Source organism: Impatiens glandulifera, chromosome 5 (genome assembly GCF_907164915.1).
Source record: "Impatiens glandulifera chromosome 5, dImpGla2.1, whole genome shotgun sequence".
Taxonomy (NCBI): Eukaryota; Viridiplantae; Streptophyta; class Magnoliopsida; order Ericales; family Balsaminaceae; genus Impatiens; species Impatiens glandulifera.
Window position 1 is genome coordinate 51,031,705 of NC_061866.1, and position 21,188 is coordinate 51,052,892.

General features: G+C 29.5%; 4 protein-coding genes across 4 annotated transcripts; 3 read left to right on the plus strand and 1 right to left on the minus strand.

Moving 5' to 3' along the window:
- Positions 1-1,501: 1,501 nt before the first annotated feature.
- Positions 1,502-4,390, plus strand: LOC124938518 (protein yippee-like). Its single transcript, XM_047478964.1, has 6 exons — positions 1,502-1,521; positions 1,677-1,838; positions 2,886-2,929; positions 3,787-3,895; positions 3,971-4,026; positions 4,106-4,390. The coding sequence occupies exons 2-6, from the start codon at positions 1,743-1,745 to the stop codon at positions 4,203-4,205; spliced, it is 405 nt and encodes a 134-aa protein (XP_047334920.1). The 5' UTR covers positions 1,502-1,521; positions 1,677-1,742; the 3' UTR covers positions 4,206-4,390.
- Positions 4,391-5,728: 1,338 nt separating this feature from the next.
- Positions 5,729-6,468, plus strand: LOC124937927 (pleckstrin homology domain-containing protein 1-like). The gene has a single exon (XM_047478263.1). It carries the CDS (start codon positions 5,799-5,801, stop codon positions 6,225-6,227), a length of 429 nt encoding a protein of 142 aa, XP_047334219.1. The 5' UTR covers positions 5,729-5,798; the 3' UTR covers positions 6,228-6,468.
- A 2,691-nt stretch (positions 6,469-9,159) lies between these two features.
- On the plus strand, positions 9,160-11,293 carry LOC124937650 (pentatricopeptide repeat-containing protein At3g04760, chloroplastic-like). Its single transcript, XM_047477947.1, has one exon. The coding sequence runs from the start codon at positions 9,382-9,384 to the stop codon at positions 11,161-11,163; it is 1,782 nt and encodes a 593-aa protein (XP_047333903.1). The 5' UTR covers positions 9,160-9,381; the 3' UTR covers positions 11,164-11,293.
- LOC124937651 (low-specificity L-threonine aldolase 1-like) lies at positions 11,249-14,174 on the minus strand. Its single transcript, XM_047477948.1, has 11 exons — positions 13,962-14,174; positions 13,624-13,664; positions 12,845-13,292; positions 12,636-12,747; positions 12,513-12,563; positions 12,287-12,358; positions 12,062-12,194; positions 11,929-11,987; positions 11,743-11,843; positions 11,590-11,656; positions 11,249-11,505 (listed from the first exon to the last, which is right to left on the minus strand). The coding sequence occupies exons 3-11, from the start codon at positions 13,285-13,287 to the stop codon at positions 11,467-11,469; spliced, it is 1,077 nt and encodes a 358-aa protein (XP_047333904.1). The 5' UTR covers positions 13,288-13,292; positions 13,624-13,664; positions 13,962-14,174; the 3' UTR covers positions 11,249-11,466.
- Between the last annotated feature and the right edge of the window lie 7,014 nt (positions 14,175-21,188).

A 21,188-nucleotide genomic window follows, 5' to 3' on the forward strand; every position in this document is an offset into this window, starting at 1 on the left:
CACCACCCTGATCCCGACGGGGATATTTGTTTTTAAAATATGAAAAGATATATTTTTTAAATAAAAATTAATGATTATCATTATAGGTAAAAACTAAGGCTTGTTCTCTATGGGTTTTTTAAAAAACCCACCCAAAATTAGTTTTTCCATCAATCACTTCTCTACAATCACATCACTCATTTCATTAACCAAAATACTAAAATACCCTCTATTTTAAATTATTATTTTTTATTTTATTCATATATATCAATACCCTTTAAGTCTTTTTACCAAAAATAATCATCACCTCCTCAAAATCATCACCAATCATTACTTTTTTCCCTCTCTAGGTTTTTTTAAAAACCCCAATCCGAACAAGGCCTAAGTTATAATTATTATATATAAGTGTATAGATGGACTTTTATATTCTTTCTATTTAACCAACATATATGAATTTATCTCAAAATTTAAGTAATCATTTTTCATTTTTGAAAAAAAAAATTAATGATACATTTTAAAAAATGATTATACATAGAGAATGTTATTATAGTAAGTTCTATGCATTTGGGGCTGGAAAGATAAATACAATCCAGCTTCGTTTTATGCAATTGGGACTGGAAAGATAAATACCACTCAGACCCAAACTCAGATCCAGACCCGATTCTGATTAACATTTGAAAAAAAACCGATCCCGATCAAAACGGAGACAATGCAATCCAATAAGTTTTGATCGATTCGAATAGAGGGTACTAAGAATAGAGGGTATTAAGAATATAACAAAATTTGAATATTATTTTTTCTTCTTTAAAAGAGGAAGATTGAATTCTTTTTATATGGATATATTAATTAGAGAAATGATGGGGAGGAATAATTTGAAAGAAGAAATTGATGATTAAATATTGCGGTAAAGATTGACCGAAAATATAATAAAAATTCTCATTACTTTATCTTTATACTTATTTATTTTATGCGAAAATTTATTCTCTCCCCGTTATCTTCTTTAATTTCTCAATCACTCCTCCATTAAATAAAAAAATCATTAAATGCATTGGTTCTCTAAATCCTAAAAGTGACCTAAATCAAAGAGATAAGGAGTCTATTTTAAAATTGACATACTATCATAATTATGCTTTAATTAAAAATGGTAAAAGTTCATAATTTAGATAATATTATTTTATAAATAATAATTTAAATTATATATTTATATATATATATTTTAATAATGACTGAGTTATTTTCTAGATAATTAATATAATTTTTTTAATAATAAAATATAATATATAAAATCTCTATTAATTATAAAAAAAAAGAGAATTGGTCAATTTAAACATATTATTTTATAAATTCATAGTATATATAATCTGAATTAAATAAAAAGAAAATATTCACCACTTAATAATAATAATATTTGCCATTACTTAATTAATAAATTAATTATCTCTAATTATATATGAAATTGAATTTAAAAATAACCGTAAAAGATGGTTCCTTTACAAATAGAACATTAAATGTTGAAGCATTTCTGCATCTTGGGTTTCAAAGGTGAATGACTTATGCTGAATTCTCTGATACTTAATCTCTTTCAATACATGTCGATATCATCCAATTTCTATGCTTCTTCTCCATACGCTATGATTTCGTGAATACCCAATTTGAATATTGCTTTCATTTTACATAACTTTTGGCTTTTGCTTCAGAACTCTCCAGATTCTAGACTGAGGAAGAGAACAATAGTGTGTATATTTATCTTGTCAAGGAGAAGAATGGGAAGGCTTTTCTTGATCACTCTTGAAGGGAAGTTCTACAGCTGCAAACACTGTAAAGTACATCTCGCTTTGTCTGAGGATATAACATCAAGGGTAATCTTTTGATCTTCTTTACCGATGATTTAATCAATGTTTTGTTCTTTGGGTTGGTTGATCAATGATCGGATACTTGTATGCTTTTTTTCACTTCATCTGTTAATTGTAATGGAAACCCAGTATGGAGGGATGTTCATGTTTCATAAATTCTTCTGATCATATAATTGTTTGAGATTAAGTGGAGTGATGATACTATACTACTTGAATTAAGAGAAGATATTGATTAAATCATTGTCCATGTTTGTTAGATGATTCAAATTGATTCAGAAGTTTATTTGGTCAACTCCAGTTACAGTAGCAAAACACAACAACTTGAGGTGTTTGTTTGGTGAACTCGATTTTGACTATAACATTGAAATGAGAGGGTTACTATGATACCAATTTTTTCTGAATAATTGGACTTCATATGAGTTAGATAACCTAACAAGGGGGGGAAGTGAGGTGAAATCGGATCTCATTATGATAAAAGTGAAGGGAAAAGCCAATGTTTGAGTAATTGAGTATTGTCAAACAAGGCTGTTGTATATCACATTATCACGAGTCAAATGGACCGGATTGAGCTTAACCCATGTGCACGACATTTACAACCAGTTATTCTAATATAGGATGTTAGGGTTTATCCGAAAATCACTTTGCTGTCAATGATATCAGACTTGTATATTTCGAATATCTCAGATAGGTTTCATATGCTGGTTTTGAACAAACAACTATGAACTGTACAACAGAACATGGATTCAAGATAAAGAATCAAAACTTGGTAACAAGTGGATTTTCCATAGTTTAGACACCTTATTGTCCATTTTAGTTTACTCACTAATTTTCATAATGTATACCCATGACCACCTTTATTCGCCTGCATATTCAACTGGTTTTAGTCTAGATGCGTGCTAACTAGTTAAATGTTATATGACCATAGCTTCCTATTTCTCTGTGTTTGTTTGACTATGATTCCATACTTGTGTTTCTTAAGAGTTACTTGGGAAGCATTTCTATGTACTAATATTTTATTTTCTGACTAAATTTTCTTCTTCTTATTTTATTCAGTCTTTCCAAAGCAGGAATGGGAAAGCTTATCTCTTCAGTAAGGTGTAAGTTTTCTTGGTTTTGGCAACTGATTTTTTCATTTTGCTACAATTTCTTTCCAAAAGAAAGTTCTATTAATTTTGAAGATTCCAAAGCTATGATGTGCAATTTGGTTAACTAGTTGAAATATATGTTCATCATGTGCATTCATTTCTTTGTGATCTTGATAACAGAGGACCTTCAATTTCATGTTTTTGAGCCATGGTTTCCATGAAACATTAATTACTTGTTAACAATGGAGATTACAGTTATCGTTATTTGAAGCATATGGGATGTTTTATCCCACAACGGTAAATTAAGAGAATAGCCCATTGGATTCAGGTTGATATGGGAGCTTGTTAAAGCGTTTTCATTGGAATTTCTTATGCCGAAGTTTGTAGTGGTCAAGTGTTATAGCTTAGGCTCTTTTGGGTCCATCTTCATAAATATACATCACTTGTTACTGAATTTGACGCATAATGACTCCTTGTATCACCAACAAGCTGAAGAATATTATCACTCTCATATATAGTCATTTTGGTTGGATATGCATTCCCTCTTTGTTTTTTATACTTCGTATGTGAAGAACTGGGGTGTGTTTTGGTGAACTTAAGACGGTCTCAATAGAAGTGTCCTGCAGAAAGTAATATTGATTTTTCCTGTAATTTTCATACAAATAATACCACAGGCAATTAGGTTCTTTGATTTCGTACTGTTGAAAACTATGTAGTTTTACAGAATCTCTGTTAGATTTTCATATCCCAATTTTATTATACATCAATAAAAAAATGAGATAGATAACATGAGATTATTGATAATTAACCAAGAAGTGAAGGATGTCTTGTTATTACCTCTCTTTTATTTGTCTCCCTATGTTTGACAGGTCAAATGTTTATTTTGGTGAGAGTGACGATAGAATGATGATGACTGGTCTTCATACTGTTGTTGACATTTTCTGCGTTGGTTGTGGTTCAATTGTTGGATGGAAATATGTAAGAGAAAGTTTTGATTCCATATTGTAGATGTTTTGTTTATTGACAATCTTCGAATTTGGTTTTGGTTCTTAGGAGTTTGCCCATGAATTGAGCCAAAAATACAAGGAAGGAAAATCAGTCCTTGAAAGGTCAATAGTACATTTTTGGATTGTTTAGGGTTTGATAATCAACATTGGACAGATGGGTTATGATTTTATTATTGTGCAGGTTTAAAATATCAGGACCAGATGGAAGTAACTATTGGGGTACTCCTACTGAAGCAACTCATATAATAGTAGGTGGTGGAAGTGATGCAGATGACATTTAGATCTATCTAAACTTCATTTGTGGAAATGTGGTTATACAGTTTAAATATTATTCTAAACCAACATCCCTTTCTTCATTGCAAATGTATATTCTTCTTAATTGTCCCCCCCCCTGCTGTTGCTGCTATATTTCTTACTTGACATTATGGATTCTTCAATTGATAATACTTTTATCACAAATTTCTTAGGGAAATATGTATTGTCTATTGTCCATTTGTTTATTTATTAGAGCATTTCAAGATAGTTGTCAATTTGAAAACACTTTCTAGAGTTAGATTTATATCTAACATTCGAATTATATAATCGATAAAGAAAGTGTTTCTAATAAAATTTATTGATATTTTCTTTTCTATAATTCAGATCTAATTTCGGTATGTGTTTTCAAATAGACTCTTGATATTGTTGTAAACGTCCTAAATGTTTTGTCGAGTTTGAAAGAGATATAATATAGCTCTTGTGATTGGTTTGTGATACTTTTTGTCGTTGCGATGTCAATAACATTATGCATAAATATTTAGAAGTCTAATGAAATTTTAGATAGTAAACCTTATGAATATGTTATGATAATAATTTGAACAAAAGGTGAACTTAACTTTGAACTATAGAATAATAATACCTAAATGAATCATAAAAAAGAATAATATAATATGATATCAGAAAGAAAATTAATCAAAAGAATATTTATTGAAATTAGAGCTAACTAAGTTTAATAATAAAATTATTAGTTTCAAGATAAGGTAAACAACCTCACTCATTTGGATCTAAGAAGAATGAGATATTAGACTAAAAATTGTTTTTATCAATATAAAGAAAATTGTAAGAAGATTTGAATCAATGTTATAAGTAATATAACTCTATTAATTAACTAAGTGAATGTTTCACCAATTAATCATTAAAAAATATTAATTTTTTATTCAATTTTGTAAATTTGAACGTATTTTACGTTTTTTTTATTAATAAAAGTTAACATTTAAATATATATATATATATAACTAAAATAACAGCTAGATTTTAGAATTGATAATATAATTTTTTTTAGAATTAAATTAATATGATTTATTAAAAATTCTCCATTCTTTTAACTTTTTAATCATGACACATTATTTTCTATTACTGTTTTTTATAATTTTATAATTAATTGTTAATATTTTATTAAATAGTAATAATATAATGGGTAAAAAATCAATTCCAATGCTAATTATTGGCTGAAAAAAAACATTATTAATAGAGCTAATTAGATCAATTTAATCAAGCCCATCAATAATTAAAAGTATTAATAAAAATGACTTGATAAATTTGATACAATGAGACACCAAACTTAATATAAGTTTATATAATTGACCAATATTTAATGTGATACATTAAGAGAAAATAAATTATAATTTAATAGAACATATAAAAAGAAGTTAGAAACTTACTTATTACTTTTTAATTGTAAAGTGTATAATGAATTTACTTTCCTAAATCATTAATGTAATAAAAAAATAAAAAATAAAAAATTACAATATGATGATTTGATCCGTTGATCCTTGACTTCGTCTTCATCTTCATCATAATCAATAATCTCTCTCTCCTTTTTCTCTCATCGACGAACCATGGCGAGCCTCTGGCGGGCAGCGATGGGATCTACTCAAGCGCCGGACGATTACGAAGGCGTGGAGTTCTGGTCCAACCCTGAGCGAGTAGGATGGTTGACCAAACAAGGTGAGTACATCAAGACATGGCGCCGTCGATGGTTCATCCTCAAGCAAGGTAAACTCTTCTGGTTCAAGGAATCAATCGTCACGCGATCCTCAAGGCCTCGTGGTGTCATCCCCGTAGCCACCTGCTTAACTGTCAAAGGTGCCGAAGATGTTCTTAACAAGCAATTCGCATTCGAACTCTCCACTCGTGCTGAGACTATGTACTTTATCGCCGATTCTGAAAAGGAGAAGGAAGACTGGATTAATTCAATTGGTAGATCAATCGTTCAGCAGTCCAGATCAGTTACCGACAGGGAGATTGTTGATTACGATAACAAGTAATGATTGATTCTCTGTAAATTCTAAATATATAAAAAAAAAAACGTCTAGGTATGCTTTGATCTTACTTTCCTCGAACGATCTGTGCATTTCCATGTTATTTGCGTGATTACATATCAAATTCAGAACCGTATGCTTTTGTGGAGTCGGTCTTGCCATCTCAATTTCATGATGAAGCTCTGGGAATTGTGGACCGGTTGTATACCATTTTCCTAAAACTTATCAAATAAACTTGATTCCTGAATTCAAATGTTCTTTTATTTCTTGTCTAAATCTGTTTTCTGTTGTATAGATAGATCATGACATCATAGAAGAAGCCTATAAATAATATCTTGGAGAGTGGAAAACTTATTATCTAATCAATCTGCTTGTATGACTCAAGCTTCTGTTACTTCTTATCCATTCTTTCTAAGAAAAATGAAATAAAATCTTACCCAATTTGATGTGGATATGGCATCTGATAGAGTTCAAGATCTATATTAACTAAGATGCAATAAATTCTAGACAATAAATTTCTGAAATTCTGTCCTAGAGACACGCAAGGGTGCTCTAAATTCTAAGGGTACAACCTGTATAATTGGATCATTGAATCCCCTTACATTCCATGTTGTAATGATCATTGTAAGTTGGTGGAGGGGGTTCTTTCTCCTCTTTAAGAATTTACATGAACTTCACTTCTTCCATCTTCTTCAATTCTCTCCTCATCACTTTTTCCTCGAGGAGTTGGAAGTGAGACTTTCTATTGCAGCCTTGTCGAGAGTGCATAATGGCTAGAGACTTCATTGTCTTTTTGAGATTACTGAATATACTTAAAATCCTGAAGCTTGTGAAATTGGCTAGTACTGATCTTAGTTAAAGTTGGTTCTGATGCAGTTTTCTTGACTTGGTTTTGGGGGTGAGATCTGATTTTGGTTGGGGCTTGGTTGGATTATTAGTAGGTAGATTGTTGATGATAGTTGTGGTTAGGTTTAACGTCAGGATGACAATTAGAATGGTTGGGTTTGTCTGTTGCAGAACCAGGTAAAAAAGACAAGTTCGATTCTGGTGCATTTTTTCTGGTTTGTTCTGGGTAGGTTAGACTGCTGATTTTTGTCTGTGCTTCTGATTTTGGTTTGGCTGCATCTTGTCTCCCTTGGCCAGTTTTAGGACCATGCAATAGTTACTATATGAATGTAGCCTTCTTCCCAGATTTGCTTAACATCCTCACTTCCTTCTTTGAATCCAAACCTTGGTTAGCCCGTTTTATTATTAGCACTTCTCGAACCATTGGATATGGAACTCTTTTGTTTCCATTAAAATAACCAACCATCACATTTGTCCATTCTCTAATAAGACTCTACTCCTCAAATGGATAATTAAGGTTCTTAACCTTTGGATTAAAGATGCTAAATGAGAATCTTCCTCTTATTTGCCCAATTATGTTTGGTAGTTTTTTTGAGCAGTTCTAATTGGGAAACCAATTTCATTAACGACTGCCTTCCCTCAATTTGAGCAGTTCTAATTTGCATTGAATCTCAACTCCTTTTGATTATAACTTCCTAGCTTACTTTTAACAATGCTTTCATTTCCCAGAACCGTTATAATACCAACCGTTCAATTCTTTAGGTTAGCTTTATAATGTTGAGACTTGAGATCCTTGTTGCTTGTGATTTTGAAATTCTGACTATCTTTAAGAACACATTATTGGGTTTGCATGTTCTTTTGCCTAGTTGCTCTCAAGTTTGAAGGATCAATTCGGTAGTTTCAAACGAGGCCAATGAGTTCGATTTATTAATGTTAGTTTTATAGTGTTAGGATCCTTATGGGTAAGTTGTTGGAACCTGGATTATGGGATTTTTTTTTTTTGTTTCCATCCTAGTTGAGGTGGTTGAAAAGTTTGGTTTCTAGGTATTGTCATATGACTTATACTATATTCCTATATTTTTTTAGAATAGGCTTTCAAAAAAGATAAATATCTCATAATTGTGGATAATTGTATCTAGTTAGCTTCTTGTATGTATCCTCTAATTAAATGATTTATATTATGCAAGATAATATTCTCATCCCATTATATATATTATTTGGTTTGTGAGTACAAATAAACTAATACAGTCCCCAAAAGTGAAGATTACGACCTCAAAAAAACCCTAATCATGTAATCAAACCGATCTCGTTTATATTATTTAGATACCTTATTTTGGGATATCTTGCATATATTGGATGGCCTTAAGTTTTGATTATTATTAAAAAAAACAATTTTGGATTGTTATTTAATCACAATCTAACTCTAGTCAAATGTCAAATGTGCATTTGATAAAAATAAAATGTCCATTTTTATCTACCATTTTAAACACATGTGTTTAAATTTTATATTCATTTGTAAGATATCTTTATATAATAATATTTTGTTTATTGAAAATTCGATTTAAATTTGTATTAGCAAGTAAAAAAAGGAAACATTAGGTTAGTTGCAAACTTGCAATAGACAAAAATATGAAAGCATGCATCCTTAAATCATAATTCATATATTTCTCAACCAAAATAATGTAAAAAAAAAAAAAAAGTAGATGTCTAAAAAATATAGACTAATCCATGTTAAGGTAATTTAAGTAAAAAAAATCTTACAAAAGATCGTTTGATTTATAGACTAATTCACTAGAATAATTCAAGCGAAAAGAGTCTTATTATTTAAGTTGAACGAAATAAGCTAGCATGAACACACCGTTATACCATCCACTCCAATTTAAAGCGTTCTAACTCGGAATCGAAACCGTAATATTTAGTCCCAGACCAATTTAACAAATAAATAATATGTCTTTTATTAAATAAAAATATAAATGTTTAAAAAATGAAAGTGACAATTTATTATATAAATAAAAATATAATTTCCCATTTTAAATAAACCAAATTTTGAATGGATTTTGTTTATAGGACGGGCAAAGGCGCAGTTATCCAAATCATATCTAAAGATTCGTTCAATTCTAAAGCAGAGTGCCATTATCGATCTGTAAGAGCTTCAGAAGCTTAATTTATTTACTATTCTCCAATCTGCCCGATAAAGGTGCTCTCTTTCTCTCTCTCTCTATATATATATATATGATGTATCTTCATGTGTACATCTTCCCAGACGATCGCCCATGAATCTTTCCGTTAAATTAACACCAGAAACAAGTAATCGATGACATTTTATTCAGCTGCATTATCTCCTCCTGGCGTTTCCTTCACCTTGCACCAAAAAACCCCTTTAAATCCCCTCCATAATCTCGACTTGAGCAGCTGGAGAAATCACATCCCCATTGACGCTAGAGATCTCAGGAATCAAAACCATCTTAGGGTTTCAGCTGAACCCAGACCAACCAATGCTGCTCCTTCTAATGATTCAAAGGACACCCATTTGCTTCAATTATTCAACAGGTCATGTAGAACAGGAAAGTGCAACGATTCACTTTACTTTCTCCAACGTATGGTCAGTAAAGGATTCCGTCCAGATGTGATTACATGCACGAAACTAATCAAATGTTTTATCAATTCAAATGATGTCGATAGGGCTGTAAGGGTCATGGAGATTCTTGAATCTCACGGCGAACCTGATGTATTTGCTTACAATGCTCTGATTAGCGGATTTTGTAAGGCTAATCAGATAGAAGCGGCTGATAGAGTATTGGATCATATGAGAACTAGAGGGTTTTCTCCAGATACTGTAACCTATAACATATTGATAGGCAGTCTTTGCAGTAGAGGTAAACTTGGACTTGCATTCAAGGTGTTCGACAAATTGCTTCAAGATGATTGTGAACCTACTGTCATTACCTACACTATTTTAATCGAAGCAACTATTCTCGAAGGCGGGATTCGTGAAGCTCTACAGCTTTTAGAAGAGATGCTTTCGAGAGGGCTTCAACCTGACATGTATACATACAATGCGATTATTAGAGGATTATGCAGGGAAGGAATGTTGGGTCGAGCTTTCGATTTTGTTAGGAGTTTACCAGATAAGGGTCGCCAACCTGATGTTATTTCGTATAATATGTTGCTTAGGGCTTTATTGAATAGAGGGAAATGGAAAGACAGTGAAGGGTTGATAAAAGAGATGTACTCTAATGGGTGCGAACCTAATGAGGTTACTTTCGGCGTTTTGATTGGTTCGCTTTGCCGCGAAAACAAAGTTGATGAAGCGTTGAATTTTTTGAAGGTGATGCTTGAAAAGGGTTTGAGACCTGATACTTATACGTTTGATCCTTTGATTTCTGCTTTTTGCGGTAAAGGTAAGCTGGATTTAGCTTTAGAGTGTTTCGAGTTCATGATCTTGTGTGGTCAAAAACCGGATATAGTCAACTACAACATGATCCTGTCTGCTTTTTGCAAAAGTGGAAATATCGATCAAGGGATTGTAATCTTCGAGAAACTTAGCGAATTGGGTTGTCTCGAAGTTAGCTCTTACAATACGATGTTGAGTGTACTGTGGCATAAGGGAGAGCAGTTGATGGCGTTATGGGTAATATCAGAAATGAGTAGAAAATGTGTGGATCCAGATGAGATCACGTATAATTCTCTGATATCGTGTTTGTGTAGAGACGGGATGGTGGATGAAGCGATCGAGTTGTTGGGAGACATGGAACGAAATGGGTTCACGCCTACTACGATTAGTTATAATATTGTGCTTTTGGGGTTGTGCAAGGCTAGGAGAATTGATACGGCTATTGATATATTGGAAGAAATGGTTGAAGGCGGTTGTAACCCTAACGAGACTAGTTATGTTTTGTTGGTGGAAGGGATTGGTTTCGCGGGGTGGAGAGCAGAGGCGATGGAATTGGCTAATGTTTTACATGGAAGAAACGCGATTTCAAAGGATTCGATTAGACGGTTGAGCAAAACTTTCCCCATGCTTCATTTATATAAGCAAGCTGCTCGCCCAAACGGTTTAAAGGATAGGTCTTTAACCAGGTCAAAGAACCGATGATGATCATTGTATTTTCATTTTTTTCTAGGTTTAAATCTTCTCATGTAAAACTTCAATCAATTCTATTGGGACACTCACAGGAAAATGACAAATTTATCCTTATTAATACTGAAAAACATTGAGCCAGAAATCTTAGTAACAGTTCAAAAGCAGCTCATAAAGATTTAGTAAACCCAAGTTTAATTTAGATAATGAAAGAAGACTGACAATGCTTAAAGATTTACACAACCATTATGCAAAGTTCTAGAAAATGTAACATTCATACTTATTTTCTCCTGACTTCAAATCTTCATCTTCACCTCATTAATGGCCATTTTTAAATGGAGTTCCATTAACAGCTTGCTGCAATTTTTCAAAAAAGAAAAGAGGTCAAAATGTTATAATGACAGTTTTCAGTTCTCTGAATTTGTTTTGGGATATTCCTACCTCTATACATGCCAAAGTATACTGCACATCAGCTGCAGAAATTTGGTAGTGGAGCACAACCCTAATTCTGCGTTATGTTATAAACGAAAGATTAGTATATCTGGATGGATTCGAGCATTCATGACCATAGTTTTTGGCTATAAATTGACCTACCTGGATGAACTATCTGCCATCATAAGAACACCATGTTCCTCCAGCTGATTGATTAGCTTATGAGCAGTAATGTTTGCATCCTCAGATATATCAAAATACAACTGATAAAATAGAGAAAAAAAATTCTAGTTTATTATTCTATTTCAAAACCAACTGCTGCACAAACTGCAATAAAATATTACTTACAATGTTGGTCTGAACAGACGCAATGTCCACCTTTAGCCCTTTTATATTATTCAATCCTTCTGAGAAACAGAAAATAAAATAATTAGAGTTTCGGCTTTAGTGAAGTTGTTTTCTTATTAGTGACAGATTTTACCAGCTAATGCCTTTGCTTTCTTGTGATCATCTGCAAGCTTTTCAACATTCTCTTGAACTGCAACTAAAGCAGCAGCACATAAAATGCCAACTTGTCTCATCCCACCACCTAAAGTTTTTCTCAGGATCCTCGCCTTCAATCCATACGTTATAACACAGTAAAAAAAAGACCAACCAATATTTAACAGTCCAAAACATGTGTAGTTAATAGAAAATTCAGTAATACCCTTGCTATAAACTCTCTGGAACCGACAATCACAGAACCGACAGGAGCTCCAAGGCCTTTGGACAGGCATACCTTAGTATTAAAAAAAGAAAACTCAAGAGGTGGAAGATGATGAACATCATAATAAAGCATAAGAGTCGCATTCTAAAATTTTATACTTCACAACATTTCAGTATTCATAATGTAAACTAATGTGGCATAACTGCTTAAGAATTAGTAAGCTTACTGAAACTGAATCAGCAGCCTGGACTAGCCTATTAACAGGAACACCGAGCGCCTGCAAGAAATTATTAATGTTTAGTTGCAGATTTTGATTTGGGTTTTTGTGTATAAATTCTTTTATACTCACAACTGAAGCATGGAAAATGCGAGCACCATCTATATGGAGTTTCAACCCGTGCTTCTTTGCTAACACTCCAACTTCGTCAATATACTCAACAGAGAGACATTTACCACCAGTGCTGCATTATTTCGTAAGAAATTGTGCTCGTTTGAGAAAATCGTCAAATATTTGTTGTTTTGAGGAGTAAAATGAATTAACAAAAGTTTTTTGCTTACTTTGCATGTGTATTCTCCAAGCAAATAAGCCTAGTCTTGGGATAACAGATCTCAAAGTTTGGATTCCTTATGGCAGCTTCAATGAGATCAATATCCATGGTTCCATCTTTGTTATTTTTGACCGGCCTTGGATGAACACCTCCAATAGTCGAGATCCCACCATTCTCGAATATGTGAATATGGCAGTTGTCTCCTAGAATGACCTCACTACCCCTAACCTCACAATGAATCATAACACTTATAAGATTACCCATTGTCCCTGAAGGAACAAAGAGAGCAGCTTCCTTGCCCGTTATTCTTGCCATCTCTGCTTCTAGGCGAAAGGCAGTTGGGTCAAAACTCAATACATCATCATCAACTTCTGCATTAGCCATTGCAGCTCTCATCACTTCATTCGGCTTAGTTACTGTGTCTGATCGAAGATCAATTGTTTTAGTCACCATTTTCACTGAAATCCAAACAAAAACTAGTTAAGGAGGACTCAGAAGTACATGCATGTGAAGAAGAAACATAATTTAAGATATACCCTCAAGTTAGGTACAGGGGATAAACAGATTCTACTTTCTAAAACCAATGTTTATCCTCAAGACTCTTATGATTCAGATCCTAGTCACCCTGAATCGAATAGTTGATGTCGATCCAGTGGAATCAATACTTTAATATAAAGTAAAAAACATTCAAGGGTATGTCTGTAATTTTCTCGTTTCCATGATTACAGATTCTACCAATCCTCCATATGAATCAAGGAACAGAAAATCTAGAGAAAGATAAACAATTACCTGATCTTCTTCCCCTGAGAAATTCGCCGATTTCACTCCAACTGCAACAAGAAAAAAAACCCAGAAAATATTCAGCAAAAATCAAACAACAACAAGATGATGCATTTATAAAAGCCTAATCTTTCAGATAGAGAAAGTAAAAGTAGGAAATGATTCATGAAAAGGGTTTGTTGGCCCATTTATTTGTCATGCAAAGAGATTAGAAAAAGTTGAAGATAGAAAACGAAACCCACGTTTCGCTAGAAATCAAACAAAGAGATAAAGAGGTGGCATCATCAAATTAACCATATGAAATCAAGACATGCATGAATATAGAGACCAAAGAAGCTTGCGAAAACCTTTTCAGATTCTCTCACTCGCTCGCTCGCTTGCTTGCTTGCTTGCTTTCCCTCTTTGCTGATGAACACAATATATAATGTAGGTTACGTTGGGAATGATTATATATAAAGATTCCCTGGAATTAGGGTTCCAATGTGGTTGAATTTGGACCGAAGAAGATTGGATTGGATTTTGGCTAGTTCAGTGATTCTCCATGGCTGCTTGGAAAATGAGAAGAAAAGTTGCTTTTCCCTTCGATTATTATTATGTAATTTCTGAGAAGATCAATATTGTAATCTATTTTTAATTTTCTAAATCCTCCAATTAAAACAAATATTTATTACATTTATCAATATTATTACAGTCCAATATTTTATGGAAATAAAATTATTAATTTTAGGATTTATGACCGGATTTATTTACAGAATAAAATGATATTAAGTGAGAGAGTCTATAGTTCTTGCTAACTTTTAGCCCAATAAAAATATTAATTTAATAAAAAAAAAATCATTACTAAATTAGTCCATTTTTTAATTCAAAACAAATATTCTTTATTAAGATATTGGATTAATGTATGTACAGGAATCGTGACGTCAAAGAATGTTACATAAAAAAAAAAAATAAAAAAAAAAGTAAGTTCATTTGAAATGGAATTCATTGTCATAATTTATTTTAAAAGCTATAATATATATTATTGGTCAAAATGTTAAATTAATATTATTTATTGGAATCTTAATTGAGATTTTGTAATCTTCAAATATTTATTATTAAAGTTATATAAAATTATTTTTAATTTTATCTATTTTAAAAATAATTAATTTATTACCTATTTCACGTCTATAAATAAATAAAAATTAATATAATAAGTGATAAAAGAAATAAAGGAATTACATAATTATAGATAATAATATAAAAATATATAAATTATTTGTTGAATTTATAAAATTACCACAAATAAAATTATGTTAAATTTTAATACTTTTCTTGTTTTAAATAAAAAAATAAAAGAGTAATGACAAGAGAATTGAAATATTTGTAACAAAATCATACTTAATGACATAATTAGTTAGTAAACTTGCTAACTAAGCATTACTTAAAATATTTATTTTTTTCTTTTATATTTATTAATAATTTATTTTTCATATCATTATTTACAATTTCTCTCCTATAAATCTAAGGCATTTTAATAATTTTTATTTTTTTAATTTTAATATTAAAAAAACACTTAATAAATTTTTTCTTTAATATTTTATTATTATAAATAATTTTTTTAATTATTGTATATAATACTATAAATGCATTTAAATTATCTATCTCTCAATAATTTATACTATTTTATTTATAAAAAAAATATCTTTAATAATAAAAATGACTCAGAGTTAATTGTATTATATTTAATTTAAACTATTTATTTAGGTTAATTGACTATATTATATTAATAAATTACAAAATTTAATTATAAAATAATAAAACCAAAAAATATACATTCAAATATTGTTTAAAAGTGTATCATAACATATACTTTTACAAAATTAAACTACATAATATAATCAACAAATTATCCTTAATCATCATACAATAATAGTTTTTACTATGGATGGCCAAAAAACCCGATCCGAAAACTCTATCCGAAAAAATCTGAATCCGATGGATAGGTTCAGATACCGATCTGATCCGATATATTTACCGGATTTCAGAATCTGATACGGATCGAGCAAAAAAAATACGGATATCCGAAGCCAATCCGGTAGTTTTAAAATTTAAAAATAAAATAACATATTTATAAAATTTACAAACCCTAGGAGCTTAAAAAATAGTTAGTCTATTTTTATTATTTGTCTGAAATAATATTGGTTAATTTACAACAAACAACATCAGTCAATTAAAATAATTTTCTTTTTACCCTAATTAATTATTAAACAAAAAATTAGAAATATAAAAAAATTAAAATAATTTTCTTTTTACCCTAATTAATTATTAAACAAAAAATTAGAAATATAAAAAAAAATCAGATACTCGGATATCTAGTTGGTCGATCCGATTCCGATGTTTTCAGATCGGATAGTGGTCAGATACCGGGTCAGATACAGATCGCAAATTTAAAAAAAATAAAGGCGGATATCCGATCCGAAATACCGAATCGGATCGATAAATTTATCCACCCCTAGTTTTCACGAGTCTTCTTTAATCAACACATTGACATATAAAAATTCATATATATATATATATATTAGAAATAATATATAATTTAAAATAAAAATAATATAATTTAATACTAAAAATAATTGTCTAAAACATAATATTAAACATAGATAAAAAAAAAACACTGAGAGAGAATAACTAACATGATATGCTAGTTGAATGTTGTTGATTGAGTTCCTGTAATTAAAAATTTTACACACCAATTTATAAAAAAAATTATTTAAATTAGTTTGAATAAATAAAATCAAAACAATTAACAACCAAAAACCTAATCAAAACAATTAATTAGACTAATTATTGTGATAATTAAAATCTAATTAATTGAGAAAAAATTAGTGGTATTGTATTCATTCATCATAAAATAATTTTATGAAAAAATCAATGATATACCCATCTCATCGCAAAATTATTTATTTAACTCTAAAATATGAAAAATAAAATAAAAAAATTGATAAAATATTTATTTTATATTTTTTGTATTTTAAAAAATAAAATTTAAATTCAAAAGGAAGAGAAAAATACATTTCAAACAAACTCTTAAATCTTTAAAATAAAAATAAAATTTAAAGATGGCTAATAAAATGCCCAAAAGTAACGATGCCTTGACGGAACGCCGAACGCGTGCAAAACGATGTCTTTGGCCTTTAATCATCTTCCTCATCGCGACGACGTGAGAATAAGGATGAAGACCCGTCTTTGATTTTTCAACATGGAACTCAACCGATAGTAAACCATTTCAACAAATTAAAGGTTGAAATGATCACCCTATCACGTTGGTCATTTCTCCTACAACAATTGGAATGATTCATCCCTATTTTACCAAGTTGACTTAAGAACAACCAAAACACCATTAATGGCTTTTGGCTGATTCAGCCCACTTAAAACCTCCACCGACTCGGGGAGGCTATAAATACATCCCCTGAGTCATTCCGAAAAAAAGAAATCAACTCTCCACATTCAAATCGAAGAAAATCAAAATTTGTCATTAAAGATTTAAGCTTTCGGATTTTTCTAATTTTTTGTTTAAGCCTTTCAATCTTGGATCTGAACATCCCAAAAGTTCTCTAATGATCAATGAGTGTTCTCCCATCCTTGGTAAGATTTCAATCACCCTCTAATTCATATTTATAATTTGAATTTTTTATATTTCAAATTACATAAACTTGTATATTTGGTGTTTATCGTATTTTATGGTTGGAAATCATTTCTGGTTCATTTATGAACTTCCTAGATAGGTTAAAAACAATAACATAAAACAGAAAAACTCAAATTTGAATTTTAAAAATCAAAATAACGTATTTACTGTTCTTGCGCTAATTCTCTTGAATCACGACTTATAAAACTTTCCAACAAGATTATAATCATATTGGGCACTGTTTGAATCATGTTTGATCAATCCCGATCATGTTTGATCAAAATATTCAAAAACAATCGAAATTTTAAGTTCTTGATTTAGTCAAAACGAATAGTAGTATTCTTGTTTTGATATCAATCAAGTATATGCGATATAAGGAAGCTATTGGATATTTCATTTCTCCTCAAAACAACCTTAAAATCAAGAATCTAATTTTTGATCACAAACAGTTTTGAACAATTTGATCATCATCCAAGTTGATTGATATCTTGAGATGATGATAAACATGTTACTGAGAGCTTTGTGAAGTTACTCAAACCCTTGAATCAAGGAATCTAATCTAAAATAAACAAATTAAAAAAATGAACTTTGGTGTTCTTAAGGATCAAGGCTTGTTAGCCTAGGACCGAGACCTATGACCGAGAAATTCGAACCTAGGATAGAGACCCATGATCGAGAATTTCAACAAGTCGGAACTCGGTCCAACCAATGTTATTGAGTTATAACTGAGATATCCAATTGATGATTTAAACTCAGGACCGAGAATTTCTAAGCCTGGGACCGAAGAACTTAGCTTAGAGTTAACCCAAGACCGGTGAGTTTGTACACCTAGCCAAGAATCGAGAGTCCTTAGCACCTCGATTGAGGGACTTCGACACTCCGACCGAAGATCCCAAGCCTCGACCGTGAGGCTCCTCGACCTAGACCGATGGTTTTTAGACCCCGACCCACAAAAACGAATCCAAGGCATAAGACTCTAGTCCTAAGGCCTGTTTGGTGCCACTTTTCAAAATCTAAAATTATTTGTGTAATTTTTGGACTTCAAATTATTTTCTAAAAAACCCAGAAAAATAAATTAATAACGACATCATCAATATATTTTTGGGATATTTTAAAATAACTGATGTTCTTTAGATATTTTCTCTAAGTAAACGACATCATCATGTACCATCATTTAAATATTGTTATTACATTATTGTAAATAGAGCACAAACATTATGCATGTTTAAGACTTAAAAAATAATCGATAAAAATAAAACATGATATAACCGATTTTCAAAATCCAAATTTATAAGTAGAGACTATTTTTAATGGGCATGAAGGATGAAGCGCAAAAACCTTTTTTCGAGTACCACCATACTACCAATTAAAACAAAATTCTGACCATTAAGTTTATACATGTACGTTAATTTTTATTAATTTTTTAAAATCAATTTTAAAATAAATAATCTTTTAAATTAATTAAATTTAATTAATTTAAATTAACTAATTCTAAAAATCTAATTACCGGATTATTTAAAATTGAACTCTGAAATTAATTATTTTTAATTAATTTTAAAAGTTGTTAGCTAGGTATCATTTAATTTTGTAAATAATATTTAATTTTAAAAGAAAATTTTTATCACGTGAACAAATGTTAAAATTTTTTGAACCTCGAATTATTTTTAGAAACTTAATACAAAGGATTTTTATGGGTTACAAACTTTAGTAGTTGATTGAGTTTCTAATAAATCTGTGGATATGAAAAGAAATTGACTTTTAAAGAGAAAGAAACCACCTATGAAGAGTTTAAAAGATAATCAATCCATTGAGTAAAATAATTAATAATTTTATTTTTTATTATTAATATATTATTTTTTAATAATTAAATTAATAAATAAGATAAATAATTAATTAAATTAAAATGAATATTTTATATATATATATATATATATATATAATATGTATATTTTATTTTTTAATTTATTCAGTCTTAAAGTTATTATTCTAAAATATAATATATATTTTTAAAATATATATTTTCTTATTTGATTTATTTATTCTCTCAATAATTATATTCAAAATTTTATAAATAAATAAATTAACAAAGAAAAGATATAAATACATATTTACAAATGAGAAATGATTAGGTGAGGGAATAACTTCCCATAATCTTATTCGCTGAAAAAATCAAATAATTTCTCTTTTTTATCTCTTTCTTCCTACTTTTACATTTGTCAAGTCATTCTCTCACCAAATTTCATCTCTCTATCACTCCTCTTTACAAATTAATAGATAAAGAGATAAATTATTAATTAAAAAAGAGATATTATAAATACTAGGAAGATTGAGAAATTATTAATAGTGATAAAAAAATAAAATTAAATTATATTTAGTCATTAAATTTATTTAGCATTACAAATATTTTGTTCTACTATCTATACTCTAAATATAACTTATTATTTGTGAGAATAATTTAATTTTAAATAATTCAATTACACAATAACTTATAAAATAACTTTATATTATTAAAAATAAAGTATAATTTTTAAATTTATAAAATAAAATATTATTTTAGCTTAATATTAAAATTAATTATATATCTATTTAAATAAAATTTATTATAAACTTTTTTAGCATCACATATTTATTTACTTTTTATTATCAATTGTTAAGTTGAATAATAATGGTATATTTCTATACAAAAATCAAACAACTCACATTATAATCTTTTATATTTTTTTTCCAAAAATAAAATAAAAGAAGAAAACAAGTAAACACGAAAAGTAACCAATATGTTATTTTTCTAACATGAATATATTCAAATCACAAAGTGAAATGAAATAAATTTTAAATGCAACCTTAAACAAAATTGTTAGAATTGAAAATAATATATATATATATATATATATATAACTTAATCCCTCAAAATTCTAATTTAAAATGATAAAAAAAATGGAATTGAAACCCAACCAACCAAACATAACTTATATAAAATGTAATCTTTATTTTCTGTTTTTCTTTATTTTTTTAATAGGGTATAAATCAATTTTGATAATTAAAACAGAAATCTGTAGACTGTTGATCAGTTCAAGAAAAAAAGTAACAAATTCCCATAAATGTTGTCCAGAATGTCATATTAAAATTATTATTTTTAGTTTATTGACAATAAACTAATTTAATGTTTAATTTTTTACCAAACCAAAAAAACCAATTGCCTATAGCATTTGTATTGGGCCTTCTATGTAAACTTTTGATTGGGTTAGAAGAAAACATAGCTAAAAGCCTCACATTTAATCTCAGGCCCATTGATCCGGGTTTATTTAATGGGTCCGGATACGGTACCCACTCGTATTCGGATCCAATATCCATTATCAATATCTTATTGAATTTATGAGAACAAGTTTTTATATGGTTTTCTTGAAACAAAAATATAAATATAAATTAAAACATTTTAAATATTTAAAAATAAGTGATTAAAATATATGTTATGAAATAAATTTTTATTAAATAAATATTTAATATATTAAATTAAGTGATAAATTAAATATATCTATATTTATATTTTATTTTTAAGAAAAAAATGCAATTCACCCTAAGAGTGTAATTTATTTTTAAGAAAAAAATGCAATTCACCCTAAGAGTGTAAACGAGTCAAGCTGCTTGTAAGTAGCTCGTGAGTAACTCGGTCAAAGCTCGACTCGAAGACCGAGCTCGAGTCGAGTTCGAATAGCTCGATTATAAAATCGAGCTTAAGTAGCTCGTTATATATATTATATATAATCTATTTCCATATATATATATATATATAATATTATATCTATATATAAAAACAAAAATTAATTTCCTTATGTCTTCTAAAATTTTTATTTTCAAATTCTTTTTCTCTCCTCTTTCCATTCTTAAACAATCAAACTCATCTCTTTCTTTT

Bases quoted from the DNA above. Each gene is read 5' to 3' on its own strand.
- LOC124938518 (XM_047478964.1), top strand. From the start codon at position 1,743: ATGGGAAGGCTTTTCTTGATCACTCTTGAAGGGAAGTTCTACAGCTGC. The intron at 1,839-2,885 runs GTAATCTTTTGA...TATTTTATTCAG, and splicing joins CTGAGGATATAACATCAAGG to TCTTTCCAAAGCAGGAATGG. The intron at 2,930-3,786 runs GTAAGTTTTCTT...TATGTTTGACAG, and splicing joins GCTTATCTCTTCAGTAAGGT to GTCAAATGTTTATTTTGGTG.
- LOC124937651 (XM_047477948.1), bottom strand. From the start codon at position 13,287: ATGGTGACTAAAACAATTGATCTTCGATCAGACACAGTAACTAAGCCG. The intron at 12,195-12,286 runs GTATTACTGAAT...TATGGATTGAAG, and splicing joins CCAGAGAGTTTATAGCAAGG to GCGAGGATCCTGAGAAAAAC. The intron at 11,506-11,589 runs GTAGGAATATCC...GAAAAATTGCAG, and splicing joins ATACTTTGGCATGTATAGAG to CAAGCTGTTAATGGAACTCC.
- LOC124937650 (XM_047477947.1), top strand. From the start codon at position 9,382: ATGACATTTTATTCAGCTGCATTATCTCCTCCTGGCGTTTCCTTCACC.
- LOC124937927 (XM_047478263.1), top strand. From the start codon at position 5,799: ATGGCGAGCCTCTGGCGGGCAGCGATGGGATCTACTCAAGCGCCGGAC.